This window comes from Microtus pennsylvanicus, chromosome 7 (assembly GCF_037038515.1).
Source record: "Microtus pennsylvanicus isolate mMicPen1 chromosome 7, mMicPen1.hap1, whole genome shotgun sequence".
NCBI lineage: Eukaryota > Metazoa > Chordata > Mammalia > Rodentia > Cricetidae > Microtus > Microtus pennsylvanicus.
In genome coordinates, this window is record NC_134585.1 from 111811434 (window position 1) to 111827530 (window position 16097).

Sequence of the window (16097 nt, forward strand, 5' to 3'; positions counted from 1 at the left end):
TATAGGCTAGGAGGACTTTTAAGTGTAAATTATCTATGAAAAGCGAACATACTGATCATAATTTATATTCACTTAAAGAATAAAGCTGGCAAGAAAACTTGCTGTTAAACCTGATTCAATCCCTAGAATCCACATGGTAGAAGGAAAAAAAAATGACCTTTAGAAGTTGTCTTCTGACCTTTAAACATGTATTATAGAAAACACAATCCTTTTTCTCTATCTTTTTCTCTAAATAAGTAAACAAACAAATAAATACATGTGAATTTTAAGAAAATTTTTTTTTCTGGATTCAGTTTTTGAAAGGTCAGATCACAGGTTATATTGCCAATACAAAGGGAAACTACAATTAGAAAAGTATCTTCAAGTACATGCTGAGACAACCACCAATATTTTCATATGTAATATACAATATTTTAATAAAAACATTTTTAAAAGAGTAACACATGATTATAATACAAAATTTATTTATTTTATTTTTTATTGATAAAAGGAGAATAAAAAAAACAAATTTCCACCTCCTCCGAGCCTCCCATTTCCCTCCCCCTCCTCCCACTCTTCTTCCCCTCCTCCCATCCTTCTCCCCCTCCCCCCACTCCTCTCCCCCTCCCTCTCCAGTCCAAAGAGCAGTCAGGGTTCCCTACCCTGTGGTAAGTCCTAGGTCCTCCCCCCTCCATCCATATCAAGGAAGGTGAACATCCAAACTGGCTAGGCTCCCACCAAGCCAGCACATTAAGTAGGATCAAAACCCCGTGCCATTGTCCTTGGCGTCTCATCAGCCCTCATTGTTCGCCATGTTCAGAGAGTCCAGTTTTATCCCATGCTTTTTCGGTAACAGTCCAGCTGGCCTTGGTGAGCTCCCAGTAGATCAGCTCCACTGTCTCAGTGGGTGGGTGCACCCCTCGTGGTCCCGACTTCTTTGCTCATGTTTCCCCTCCTTCTGCTCCTCATTGGGACCTTGGGATCTCAGTCCATTGCTCCAGTGTGGGTCTCTGTCTCTATCTCCATCCATCACCAGATGAAGGTTCTATGATGATATGCAAGATATTCGTCAGTATTGCTCTAGGATAGGGTCATTTCAGGTTCCCTATCCTCAGCTGCCCAAGGAACTAACTGGGGACCTCAGCTTGGGCACCTGGGAGCCCCTCTAGGGTCAAGTCTCTTGCCCACCCTAAAGTGGCTCCCTTAACTAAGAATTGTGGTTCCGAGCTCCCCTATCCAACCTTCCTTTATCCCAATCCTCCTGTTTCCCCAAGTTCCCCCCTCCTTCCCTTCTACCTTTTCTCTCCCCATCTCCCCTTACCCCCATCCCACCCCACCCCCAAGATCCCAATTTTCTCCCCGGCAATTTTGTCTACTTCCCTTAGCCAAGAGGATAACTATATGTTTTTCCTTGGGTTCACCTTCTTACTTAGCTTCTTTAGGTTCACCTATTGTAGATTCCGTGACCCCTATTTATGGCTAGAAACCAATTATGAGTGAGTACATCCCATGTTCATCTTTTTGGGTCTGGGATACCTCACTCAGGATAGTGTTTTCTATTTCCATCCATTTGCATGCAAAATTCGAGAAGTCATTGTTTTTTACCTCATCATAGTACTCTAGTGTGTATATATTCCATACTTTCTTCATCCATTCTTCCATTGAAGGGCATCTAGGTTGTTTCCAGGTTCTGGCTATTACAAATAATACTGCTATGAACATAGTTGAACAAATGCTTTTGTCATATGATAGAGCATCTCTTGGGTATATTCCCAAGAGTGGTATTGCTGGGTCCAGGGGTAGGTTGATCCCGAATTTCCTGAGAAACCAAAACACTGACTTCCACAGTGGTTGCACAAGATTGCATTCCCACCAGCAATGGATGAGTGTACCCCTTCCTCCACAGCCTCTCCAGCAAAGGCTATCATTGGTGTTTTTGACTTTAGCCATTCTGACAGGTGTAAGATGATATCTCAAAGTTGTTTTGATTTGCATTTCCCTGATTGCTAAGGAAGTTGAGCACGACCTTAAGTGTCTTTTGGCCATTTGAACTTCTTCTGTTGAGAATTCTCTGTTCAGTTCAGTGCCCCATTTTTTAATTGGGTTAATTAGCATTTTAAAGTCTAGTTTCTTGAGTTCTCTATATATTTTGGAGATCAGACCTTTGTCTGTTGCAGGGTTGGTGAAGATCTTCTCTCAGTCAGTAGGTTGCCTTTGTGTCTTAGTGACAGTGTCCTTTGCTTTACAGAAGCTTCTCAGTTTAAGTAGGTCCCATTTATTCAATGTTGCCCTTAATGTCTGTGCTTCTGGGGTTATACCTAAGAAGCGATCACCTGTGCCCATCTGTTGTAGGGTATTTCCCACTTTCTCTTCTATCAGGTTCACTCAGAAACAAGTATAATACAAAATTTAAAGGAACAAAGGAGCACATTGGGGAAGGATGGTATCTTTTGCCTTTGAAAGAGTCTCTGAGCATGAACAATGATATATGTATATATAGATATCATTAAAATAAATTGTATTTGTGTTTTTAAATTTTATTTGTATAACATTTTATGTTAGAATGATGAAAAATATGTTTTTTAAAGTAAGAAAATGATGCATATAATTTAAGGATAAATATGTACAGTAACTTAAATGTGGGAATAGAAATGTGCTTGTTAATATAATAGCTGTGCATGAAAAGTTAGTAGTCAAAATGAGAACTCAAACCTAAAAAATTAATGAGCAATAATTAAAAAAATCTTTGGAGATGAAAATATGGTTTGGATTATGAAGCTATTCTTGTATTTCCTTTTAGGGATGAACTGGAATCAGTAACAAAAAAGTTCATACAGCAAGAAGATGAAGTTAAATGTAAATTGGACAAGAGTGAAGAGAATGTATGTATTTAACAATAGATTGGATTCAAAATTTAAATCATAAAAAACAATACAGATAATAAAGTGACATGCATAGTATAAATAGCTAGTGATCTAGATATTTAGCCATTAACATTTAAAATATGTGTTAAGGTAGGCTAGAGAGATGACACAGCCATTAAAAGCATTTGCTGTCTTGCCAAAAACCACCAATTTCAGTTCTTAGTACTCACATAACTGTCTGAAACTCCAGTTTTGTGAGATCTGATACCATCATCTGGATTCTTTGGATACTGAACTGATGTGGTACATGCAAGCAAAACAAATAAAATCTTAAATGATGTGGTTTAAGTTGGGTGGTTTTGAGTATGATACATATTTGTAACAAATAGTCATATAATTCTAAAGATAATTGAAAAAGGTTCATTTAAGTTCTTTTTCTATTACTTTATGTGAATGTCTTTGCACCCTGTAATGTTTGGTGCCCATGGAGGCCAGAAATCCACTGGAACTGAACAGATGGTTGTGAGATACCAGTAGGTGCTGAGAAATGAACCTGGGTCCTCTGGAAGAGCAACCAGGACTCTTAACTATTAAGGCACCTTGCTAGTCCCAAATGTTCAGTATTTAATTTTGACTTACATTTCTAGGCTAAATTAAAGACTCATGGTGTGATAATATGTAATATACTGAAAAGATTGTATTGTACCTTGAATATGGTTTCAACAAATGTCACAAAACTTTGAATGTACAAAGTATGTCATGAATAGACAGTATATAGTGTGTATTGAGTGGGTGAAAATTGTGCCAAAGTTGAAATACCATGCATGATTATGAAGGCTCCTTCAGTCATTCAGCAAATGTTATCTAAGCACCAAATGTGTCCCAGGTACTGTTCTAGATACTGATTTTAGATGTCATTTACTTTGGTGGGCAGAAGCGGTCTAAAGTTTTATTAGGGCAGTAAAATGTTTTACTGATAATAAAATACTTGAGGTTTGAATGAGGAGAGATGGAAGACACTAGAATCATTTGGGAGGTTACTAAAAAGTCTCTTCAGAGCACTAAAAAACAGAGAAGACTCTGGTCTTGAACAGCTTATTTACTTATTTATAAGCTAGTCATTGTGGCTAGTGGATAATCTCAACAAAACCACTATGAAATTTACAATAAAGGAGTCCCTTGAAGTAAGAGCACTAGCAAGATTGTAATGCTGGTCCTCTATATAGATTCTACTACTTGAACACACAGAATAGCATTTAATCAAAACTTAGTTAAGTCTGGGCATGCTTTCTAGAAGAAGAAACATTCAGTAGGCTTAAGTTAACAGAAATTAGTAGAAGTTTAGCTTGCAGAAGAAGAATATTCAAAATTTAAAAAATATTAGGAGAAACCCCTGGAAGCATGTAACCCTGAAAAATAAAAGCAATTAAAATTTATTATTGCTGAAAGATGGAGGTTAAGGTAGGGAAAATGGATAAAGATGAAGATGGGTAGAGAGAACAGTGGAGAAATAGAGGTAAGAAATATGATATTTTAAGCCTCAGTAATTTGTGTTTAGGAATTCAAGAATAATGAAGAGTTTTGACCTGAGAATTGTTTACCTTTTAGAAATTACATAAAGACTGTTAGAATAGTTTAAAGATAAGCTGATATTTTGGAGGGCTTAAGATGAAGCAGACATTCGAGGTTCTATGTGTTATTTTACTTCACTGAAATTTAAGTATGGGGACTGGGGAGATGGTTCAATTGTTAAAGTGCTAACCATGCAAATATGAGGACTTGAGTTCAGATTTCTAGCACCCGCATAAAAGCTGAGCATAGTGGCACAAAGTCAAATCCAGCCTTGGGAAGGTGGAGACGGGCGCATCTCTGGAGCTCATTTGGTTAGCCAACCTAATCAAATTGAATGGCTTCAAGTGCAATGAGTGATCCTATCTCACATGTATATACACGCAAACAAGTACATAATATTCAGAGTGAGAGAGAGACATAGACATACACATATGAACATGAAGAATTTAAAGTATGATCTATTTTACTAGTATAGAAAATATTAGTGATAAAGAGACTGGAGAGATGGCTCAGCATTTAATAACAAGTAATGCTTTTACAGAGGATCCTAGTTCAACATCACCCATATTGGGAAGCTCACAGTTGCTTATAACTAGGTCCTTGGGATTTGATATTGTTCTCTGAACTCCATGGGTACCCCCCCATACACGTAATTTAAAGTAATAGAAAAAATCTTTTTAAAAAGGAAATATTGATAAGTAGGCATGAAATTGAGGATAGCCTGGTTTACAGAGCAAGTTCCAGGACAGTCAGGGCTACATAGAAAAATGTTGCCTCAAAAAATTAATGTATATATAAAATGTATGCATACATATTATAAAATATTAAATTAAGGCAGTTAACATATTACATAAAGGTATATTCTTTTTTTAAAGGAGTGAAATAAACTGGATGAGCTGATAAGTATTTTTGTAAATATATAAAACTATAATTTTACTTCTAAAGTACACAAGAAAATGAAATTCTATTAACAGTTTAAATGATTTCAAATATTTTTTTAGGCTCGAAGCATTGAATGTGAAGTTTTAAAGAAAGAAAAGCAAATGAAGATACTAGAAAATAAGGTATTATCAACTAGAAAAAATGTTTGGGAATAAGAACCTTGTGAAAATATATGACTAGATTTTGAAGGACCAGCTTTTCTCTTATATTCCTGTAGAAGACTTTGAGGAAGAATACAATGTTTTTACTGGTATTTCTTTGAAGAGACTCTGGGTTCACCAATGTTAAATAGGCTTTTTTAGAGACCAAAATTTTGTTAAACTCCCTACTTTCACTTTTTTCTTAAATTCATGCTCATAAATAGCTATATTTATTGCGAATTGCCTCAAAATGACAAGATGCTTTTAGAAATTATTCAGCTCTTTTGCTCATTTCTAAAATTGAGCTGCAGAAAAATTCCTGCTCTCTTTATTTGAAATGTCTTTTATTTACCTGGGTTTCCTTCCTCTCATTTTACTATACATCTTGTCCTATACTTAATCTATTTCCATAAAATGAACAGTCCTCTGAAAAGTATAGTTTACTGTCTGAAGTTCTGACTTGTAATTAGTAGTCATATAATTTGTTTTTTAGCCAGAGGGGGAAAATTATTTCGACTGGTAAATAAAATAGTTATAGCTTTATTAAGAACCAAATCATGAGAATCTAAGTAGCCTTTCTGGCAAAACAAAAACGATTGATTTCTTTTAATAAATACAATATTCATGTAAAGATAATTTCATCTGTTACTATGGTTTTTGTTTGTTTGTTTATTTATTTTTATTGAGACAGGATCTTATAATGTAGCCTTGGCTGGCCTGGAGTTCACTATGTAACAGCCTTGCCTTGAAATTCCAGGCAGTGGTAGCACAGGCCTTTAATCCCAGCACTTGGGAGGCAGAGACAGGTAGATCTCCATGAGTTTGAGGCAAGCCTGGTTTACAAGAGCTAGTTCCAGGGCAGTTTCCAAAGCTGCAGAGAAACCCTGTCTCAAAAAGCCAAACCCTGCCCTGCCCTGCCCCCCATTATAAAGATGGGTCTGACTCTCCCTTCCTAGTGCGATTCTTTTTTTTTTACTTTTTTCTTTTTTTTAAAGATTTATTTATTCATTAGATATACATTGTTCTTCAGGCCAGAAGGGGGCACCAGATCTTATTACAGATGGTTGTGAGCCACCATGTGGTTGCTGGGAATTGAACTCGGGACCTTTGGAACAGGAGGCAGTGCTCTTAACCTCTGAGCCATCTCTCCAGACCCCTAGTGCGATTATTAAATGTGCCAAGTCTCGTGCCAGTTTATCAAATCAGTGTGAAAATCAGAGAAATGCTTTTTTTCTGTAGTTGTGTTTTCCTTCCTTTCTTTTGAAATTGTTCTTAATTAGGCTTGTGATATGCAAAATTTTAGAAAACCACTTGTAGCCAGGCATGGTGGTATATCTCTGTAATCCCAGTTTTTGAAGACTAAGATAGGAAGATTATGGTTTGAAGTAAGCTTGGGTACACAATGATACACTAATTAAAAAATAAAATCACATGCTGAGTTGGTGACGTATACTTTTAATTCCAGTACTTGGTAGGCAGAGGCAGGGACATTTCTGTAGTTTGAGGTCTGGTCTGCAGAGCAAGTTTCAGGTCAGCTAGGACTACACAGAGAAACCCTGTCTTAAAAAACAAACCAAAACAATCACTTGTAAACAAAAAAAGCAATGCTATATAAAGTTCATTTATATGCAAAATATTAACTAACCATAGCCATGTATGAGTATTACAAGAAAAATATCCAACAACATTTGGTGCTAATGAAGGAGACTGATTTTTTTTTTTCTTGTGAGAATTTTTACTCTAATGGGAATTAGAACAATTTATATATCTGGTAGTTTAGAAATCTCTTAGAAATCTGTGCCTCTTTTATGGTACTTAGGATGTTTCTTGGACTAATACATTTTAATTCGGTTCTGCATGTACTCAGATGAAATAACCCCACTAAGTAATATATTAAAAAGTGACTTAGTTGGTATTTCAGCAAGAAGAAATGGAGTTCTGTCAGGAGGTAGAATATCATATTAATATTTCTTTATCATACTTAATAACATTAGAATCTCAGAAATGAGAACAAGAGAATAACGAGTAATGAAGACCGATCATATTTATATTTTTACATTAACAGAATGACTTTTAGTGAGCCTTATGTTATATCATGCAGTATTTTATTAGTTTGAAATTGCTTATTTTGATCAGAATATTGACTAAAATTATGTAATTTTAAAAATAATTTTACAGTGTAACAATTTAAGGAAACAAGTTGAAAATAAAAGCAAGTATATTGAAGAGCTTCATCAGGAGGTAGGTTTTCTTTCTTTTTTTTTAATAAAGATTTTATTTATTTATTTATTAAGCATACAATGTACTGCTGGCAAAGAAGGCACCAGGTCTCATTACAGTTGGTTGTGACCCACCATGTGGTTGCTAGGAATTGAACTCGGGACCTCTGGAAGAGCAGCCAGTGCTCTTACCCTCTGAGCCAACTCTCCAGCCCCAGGTTTTCTTAATAATATAAATATTTTTAAAATTATCCCAATATTTGCACTATAGTTTTAGAGAGCAATGCTTTCATTTCATTTCATTTCATTGTAAGTCTTAATCAGTGTAGTACTAACCATAATTAATTTTCCATAGAATAAGACCTTGAAAAAAAAGAGTTCAACAGATAACAAACAGCTGAATGCATATGAGATAAAGGTATGTGACATTTTTATTTTTGTTTTCTTAAATACATGAAGGTTTAGAAATACTATATTATCCTTTTATAATTTAATGCTTACCTTCAGATGCTGTTATATTTTTGGATTGAAGAGATTAATTTTTATAGGAGTGATAGAATGTTTAGTGTGATTTAGCTGGGTCAGAATTATGTGAACCACTTAAAAATACATTTGTGCATGCTCTATGTATATATACACGTGTGTTTTATTTTCTTTACTCATATATTATACAGCAATAATCTGTATTTTTTTTAAAATTTTTTCCTATAATACATTTTGATCATGTTTATCCTCTCATTCTTTCTAGGTCTTACTTACTTTTCTACTGACCCAACTTTATGTTCTTTTTCTCTCTCTCTTTAAAAAAGCAAACACGAAAAGAAACACACAAACTCTACAAAACTGAAATCAAAATATATAAGCAGAAGATCAATAAGACAAAAAATGCCCAAACAATGCAGAATGTCATAAAAAGCTTACAATAACCTGGTTGAGTTAATTTTGTATTGAATAACTACTCCTGGGCATGGGGCCTGACCTAGTGGATGTTAATAAACCCAGTGATACTCCATTGGAGAAAAGTTAATTTTTTTTTCTTTGTCAGTGAGTATCATTTGAGGATAATTTCTTGGTTGGGGTGGAAACCTGTGTCCACTTCTCCCTCTCAGTTCTGGGACCCTGTCTGGCTTGAACCTGTGTAGGCCTTGTGTGACCATTCCACAATCTTTGTGAGTTCATATTTTCATTATTCCTGTTGTGTCTGGAAGACTCTTTCCTTCATCTATCACTTCTGATTCTTAGAATCTTTCTGCCTCCTCTTCCTCAGAGATCCCTGAGTCTTGTTGGGGAGGACTTTGATAAAGACATCTCATTCAAGACTGAGTGCTCCAGAAACTCTCATTCTGCATATTTACAGTTGTGGGTCTCTATGTTTTCTTTCTTTTTTTTTTTTCCCAGACAGGGTTTCTCTGTAGCTTTGGAGCCTGTTCTAGAACTAGCTCTCGGAGACCAGGCTGCTCTCGAACTCACAGGGATCTGCCTGCCTCTGCCTCCTGAGTGCTGGGATTAAAGGCGTGTGCCACCACCGCCCGGCTTCTGTGTTAGTTTTCATCTAGTGCAAGAAGCTTCTTCTCTGATGAGGGCTGAGCAAGGCATTGATCTAGCAGAATGTCATTAAGAGTCATTTATTGCTATGTCCCTTTAGCAGAATAATAATAGTATTAGGTTTTTCCTAGGCCTAGGTCTTAGGTTCTTGGTTTCTTTAGCAGAGTCAGATGTGGAGTCTAGCTCCTGCAGTAGGTCTTAAATCCAATCAGTAACTGGTTGGTTACTTCTAAAACATATATGCCACTATTGGCACCAGTATATCTTGCAGACAGCATACTGTAAAATATGGTTATCTTGTTTTACAAATGGTTTGAGACCCATCAACTCTGTAGCATATAAAGCCCTAGAGTGTAAGTCTATGATGTTAGGACCAAATTTTGTCACCTTTCTCTTTAGGCAATGATTGATAATTAGTAAGTATTCAATAAATATTTTTGAATCTTTAGTGGAGAGCAGTAGTAGTCAAGATATTAAATGAATACTTTGATGAAAATAAAGGTTTTGGTTTTTCAAGACAGTGTTTCTCTGTGCAGCCTTGGAGCCTTGAACTCACAGAGATCTGCCTGCCCCTGCCTCCCAAGGGTGTGCACTACCACTGCCCAGTGAAAATAAAGTACTTTATAATATCTATTTTTTTATTGATAAAAGGAGAATAAAAAAAATTTCCACCTCCTCCGAGCCTCCCATTTCCCTCCCCCTCCTCCCACTCTTCTCCCCCTCCTCCCATCCTTCTCCCCCTCCCCTCACTCCTCTCCCCCTCCCTCTCCAGTCCAAAGAGCAGTCAGGGCTCCCTGCCCAGTGGTAAGTCCTAGGTCCTCCCCCCTCCGTCCATATCAAGGAAGGTGAACATCCAAACTGGCTAGGCTCCCACCAAGCCAGCACATTAAGTAGGATCAAAACCCCGTGCCATTGTCCTTGGCGTCTCATCAGCCCTCATTGTTCGCCATGTTCAGAGAGTCCAGTTTTATCCCATGCTTTTTCGGTAACAGTCCAGCTGGCCTTGGTGAGCTCCCAGTAGATCAGCTCCACTGTCTCAGTGGGTGGGTGCACCCCTCATGGTCCCGACTTCTTTGCTCATGTTCTCCCTCCTTCTGCTCCTCATTGGGACCTTGGGATCTCAGTCCATTGCTCCAGTGTGGGTCTCTGTCTCTATCTCCATCCATCACCAGATGAAGGTTCTATGATGATATGCAAGATATTCGTCAGTATTGCTCTAGGATAGGGTCATTTCAGGTTCCCTATCCTCAGCTGCCCAAGGAACTAACTGGGGACCTCAGCTTGGGCACCTGGGAGCCCCTCTAGGGTCAAGTCTCTTGCCCACCCTAAAGTGGCTCCCTTAACTAAGAATTGTGGTTCCGAGCTCCCCTATCCAACCTTCCTTTATCCCAATCCTCCTGTTTCCCCAAGTTCCCCCCTCCTTCCCTTCTACCTTTTCTCTCCCCATCTCCCCTTACCCCCATCCCACCCCACCCCCAAGATCCCAATTTTCTCCCCGGCAATTTTGTCTACTTCCCTTAGCCAAGATATAATATCTTGAAATAGTACTTGAAGCAAGAAATGCAAATATTGTCATTAAAAATAAAGACAAGTGGGAATTATCACAAACCTCTGAAAATTACATAGAAAATAGTCATAATTATCTTCTGTAATTATACACTTGAATTCCTTGAGACAGAAACTACCAAAAATATTCATAGCAGTATTATTTACAGTAGCTCCAAATTGAAGATAATAGTTATTCATTAATAGCATGAAAAATCATTTAAGAAATGACCCTAAGATAACCTAAAAGTTGGATTCTGAACTGAAAAGTAAAAATACTATAAAACAAAAAATTTATATGGTCTCATATATATATGTTTTTGGAGACAGGGTTTCTTTGTTGCTTTGGAGCCTGTTCTGGAACTAGCTCTTATAGAACAGGCTGGCCTTAAACTCACAGGGATCCGCCTGCCTCTATCTCCCAAGTGCTGGGATTAAAGGTGTGCACCAACCCAGCCTGGCTATAATAATATATTTTTAAAATGAATGAAGCATTAATAAAATTAAAGTATTAGTAAAATTAAAGCTGTATAGGTAGAAATCATTTATTTCAAGGATTATAGAAAAATTTTTTGAAAAGAGAATTGTACTTCACAGGCCTGTAGAATGGCACCAAGTGATTTAAAAATACGTAATCATAATCTCTGAGGAAGAAAGGAGAAAAAATGGCAAAAGGAAATTATTTGAGAAAATTATTAAAATTTTCTTCTTTTGTTTTAAAATAAATTTAGGCTTTGACAATTTTGTACCTGTTTGTAATACATTTTGGTCACATACTCATCCCCTTGCTTCTTACCCTATGCCCCTCCGAACCCAGTAATTATCACTTCTTCCACCTAGTACCTATCTCTTTTCATATCTTTTTGTTTTGTTTTTGTTTTGTGACCCACTGGGTTTAACCAGGGTATATGTATATGAGTAGGAAAATATTCACTGGGGCATCTGTAACTTGCCAGTGACTATATTACAAAGCTTTTGGTTTTTGATTATGTTTGTTTGTCTTTTTAAAACTTTGCTATCAATAAGCCCCAAACAGAATAAATAGAATGAGAACTATATCTAGGCAGGCATACATTAGTCAAAGTGCTAAACCAAGGATAAAGAGGAACTTAAAATCACACATAAGAAATGTCACACTATAGAACTGTGAGACAAATGATGATATAAGGCGCAAAGACAACACAACAAAGGAATGGCATATATAAAATGCTGGAAAATAATCTGTCTTCATAGGATTTTGTACACAGAAAAAATAACACTAAGATCTACGCTACAAGAAATGTTGAAAGAATTTCTTGAGGCTGAAGAAAATGATATTAAACAGAAATGTAGATTAGTTAGAAGAATGAAAAGCATCAGAAATGGTAAATATTAAATATTTCATCTTTAAGAATTTCAAACATTCTCTTGAAGTTATTTTTTAGTTCATTTTCTTCTGGTTCATCCATATTTGGTTGTTCAGGTCTTGTTATTGTAGGATCTTTAGGTTTTACTGGTGTTGTGTTGCTCTTTGTGGTGTAGCATGTGATCTTACCTTTTCTAGGGGCCCTGATGTTGGTAATTTAAATTGTTGAATGCTTAGGAAGATGATGATATCTAATAGGCTAAACATGCAACATGCCCATGATCCAGCCATTTCAATTTTGGGTATCTATCATAGGAAATCACTATATATTTGTACCACAAGATTTTCATAAGAACATAGAATTAGTTAAGGATCTAAGAATAATTACATAAGCAATCTGTGTTACATTCATGTAATAGAATATCACCAGAGAAATTGATAAACTGTTTATATACATAACTATTTGGTACAGGCTTTAGATGAAGAGAAAGAATACATATACCATAAAAATATTGGATAAATTTCAAAACCAAATAGTATTTGAGGAAACATATAAAACAGAAAATAGAAGAAAAGTATTAAATAATATTTACTGGGCTGGCAAGATGGCTCAGTAGCTAAAGACTATTGCCACTAAATCTGACAACCTAAGTTAGATCCTTGGGTCCACTTGTACAAAGAGAAAACTGGCTCATTCAAGTTGTCCTCTGACCTTCACATGCATGTGGTTGCCCCTCTCTATCTAAATAGATAAGTATAATAAGTTTTAAAAGCACTAAAACAATTTTACTTGTAAATATTAAGAATATTTATAACATTTTGAGGGGGCTGTAGGGGAAACCAAAGAAGATGAACAGAAACTTACTGATATTGGTAATATCTTACCTTAGCTTAAAGTTGACAGTTGATTTATGGATATTGAATGCATTCTGGTTCACTGTTCGCTACCTATGCCTTCTTGGTGGAATTCTTGTCTTCTGCTTTGACATATTTTCTTAGTTACAATTTAACTCTCAGGTAAAGTTAATCTGGGCAATAAGTGCTAATTTAGGGTTCTTTGTATCTCCTGACATTACTATATTTGAGATACAGCTATGCAATATATAAAATATGAGAAAGCAAAAAATTAAAAACATTCTTTATGGAAAACATTAAATATATTTTTATTTGAATGCATGGGGTTTCAGTTAGTTATGGATTATCATAAAATGAATTAAAACTTACCAACTTAAATATTAAGAAAATTTTTAGTTTCTTTCTACAAAGACTTAAAGTTCTTGTCATACAGGTATTTCACCTATTTGGTTAGAGTTGCCCCAAGATAGTTTATATTATTTGTGGCTATTGTAAAGGGTGATGTTTCTCTGATTTTTTTCTCAGCCTGTTTATCATCTGTATATAGGAGGGCTACTGATTTTTTTGAGTTAATTAATCTTATATTCTGTCACATTAAGGTGTTTATTATCTGTGGGAGTTCCTGGTAGAGTTTTTGGGATCACTTATATATTCTGTCATATCATCTGCAAAAAGGAAAAGTTTGACTTCTTTTCCAAATTGTATTCCCTTGATCTCCTTTTGTTGTTTTATTGCTCTAGCTAGAACTTTGAATACTATATTGAATAGATATGGAGAGAATGGACACACTTATCTTGTTCCTGATTGTAGTGGAATCACTTTGCGTTTCTTTCCATTTAGTTTGATATTAGCTGTTGGCTTGATGTATATTGCCTTTATTATGTTTAGGTATGTTCCTTGTATCCTTGATCGCTTCAAACCTTTCTTTTGTCGAAGTCTTTTTCAACAATTAACACAATGATCATGTGGCCTTTTTTCTTTCAGTTTGTTTATATGGTGAATTACATTGACATATTTTCATATGTTGAACCATCTCTATATCTCTGATGTGAAGCCCGTTTGATCATGGTAGATGATTTTTTTTCTTGATTTTTATTGAGTTCAACATTTTTTCTCTGCTTCTCCCCTCCCCACTTCAACTCTCCCCCAAGATTCCCATGCTCCCAATTTACTCAGGAGATCATGTCTTTTTCTACTTTCTACTTCCTATGTAGATTAGATCTATGTAAGTCTCTCTTAGTGTCCTCATTGTTGTCTAAGTTCTCTGGGATTGTGGTTTGTAGGCTGGTTTTCTTTGCTTTATGTTTAAAAACCACCTATGAGTGAGTACATGTAATAATTGTCTTTCTGTGTCTGGGTTACCTCACTCAAAATAATGTTCTCTAGCTCCATCCATTTTCCTGCAAAATTCAAGCTATCGTTATTTTTTTCTGCTGCGTAGTACTCCATTGTGTAAATGTACCACACTTTCCTTAATCCATTCTTTGATCGAGGAGCATTTAGATTGTTTCCAGGTTTCTGGCTATGACAAAGCTGCTATGAACATAGTTGAGCACATGTCCTTGTGGCACGATTGAGCATCCTTTGGATATATACCCAAAAGTGGTATTACTGGGTCTTGAGGAAAGTTGTTTCCTAATTTTCTGAGAAATTGCCACACTGACATCCAAAGGGGTTGTACCAGCTTGCACTCCCACCAGCAATGCAGAAGTGTTCCCTTTACCTCACAACCTCTCCAGCATAAGTTGTCATCAGTGTTTTTGATCTTGGCCATTCTTATAGGTGTAAGATGGAATCTCAGAGTTGTTTTGATTTGCATTTCTCTGATGACTAAGAATGTTGAACATTTCCTTAAGTGTCTTTCAGCCATTTTAGATTCCTCTGTTGATAGTTCTCTGTTTAGTTCTGTACTCCATTTTTTTTTTATCTGATTATGTGTTCTTTTGTTGGAAATTTTCTTGAGTTCTTTGTATATTTTGGAGATCAGACCTCTGTCTGATGTGGGGTTAGTGAAGATCTTTTCCCTCTCTGTTGGCTGTTGTTTTGTCTTGTTGACTGTGTCCTTTGCTTTACAGAAGCTTTTCAGTTTCAGGAGGTCCCATTTATTAATTGTTTCTCTCAGTGTTTGTGCTGCTGGGATTATATTTAGGAAGTAGTCTCCAGTGCCAATGCGTTCAAGTAAGTGTACTTCCCACTTTCTCTTTTATAAGGTTCAGTGTGGCTGGCTCTATGTTGAGGGGTAGATGATTTTTTTGATGTGTTCTTGAATTCAGTTTGCCAGTATTTTATGAGTATTTTTGTGTCAGTGTTCATGAGGGAGATTGTTCTGTAATTTTCTTTCTTACTAGTCTTTGTATGGTTTGGATATCAGGGTAGGAATCCACAAGGATGACTCCAGCTAAGACTCCTAAAAATAGTGGCGAGGGTGCCTGAACTGGCCTTCTCCTGTAATCGGATTGGTGACTAACCTAATAACCATCATAGAACCTTCATCCAGGAACTGATGGAAGCAGATATAGAGATCCACTGCCAAGCTCTAAGCCGAACTCCTGGAGTTCAGTCGAAGAGAGGGAGGAGGCAAGTGGTGGTTGTGGGGGGGGGGCAAGATCATGATGGGGAAATCCCCAGAGAGAGCTGATCTGAGCTAGGGAAGCTCACACACTCTGGACTAACAGCTGGAGAACCTGCATGGGACCAAACTAGGCCCTCTGAATGTGGGTGACAGTTGTCTGACTTGGTCAATTTTTGAGACCCCTGGCAGTGGATCAGGATTTATCCCTGCTGCATGAGCTGGCTTTTTAGAACCCATTCCCTCTTTTGGGATACCTTGCTCAGCCTTGATGCAGTGGGGAAGGACTTGGTCCTGCCTCAACTTGATGTGCCAGGCTTAGTTGACTCCCCATGGGAGGCCTGAGGAGTAAATGGGGGGTAGAGTGTGGGAACGAGAGGAAGGGAGAGAGGGGGAACTGTAGTTGGTATGTAAAAATGACTTTTAAAAAGGAAAAAAAAGAAAATTAAAAAGAAAATAAAATTGCATTTAAAAAAAAAGAATTCTTTTAAGGCCCATGTTGGGACATCTCTTTATTCCCAA

The 16097-nt window shown here is 36.6% G+C and overlaps 1 protein-coding gene across 1 annotated transcript in view; it reads left to right on the top strand.

Moving 5' to 3' along the window:
- Sycp1 (synaptonemal complex protein 1) overlaps nucleotides 1-16097 on the top strand; it is an 85160-nt gene that overhangs the window by 48415 nt on the left and 20648 nt on the right. The window contains exons 20-23 of the mRNA XM_075979038.1: nucleotides 2780-2861; nucleotides 5417-5479; nucleotides 7676-7738; nucleotides 8072-8134. Of these exons, the coding sequence (XP_075835153.1) occupies nucleotides 2780-2861; nucleotides 5417-5479; nucleotides 7676-7738; nucleotides 8072-8134 (271 nt within the window). The remainder of the gene's footprint in view (nucleotides 1-2779; nucleotides 2862-5416; nucleotides 5480-7675; nucleotides 7739-8071; nucleotides 8135-16097) is intronic.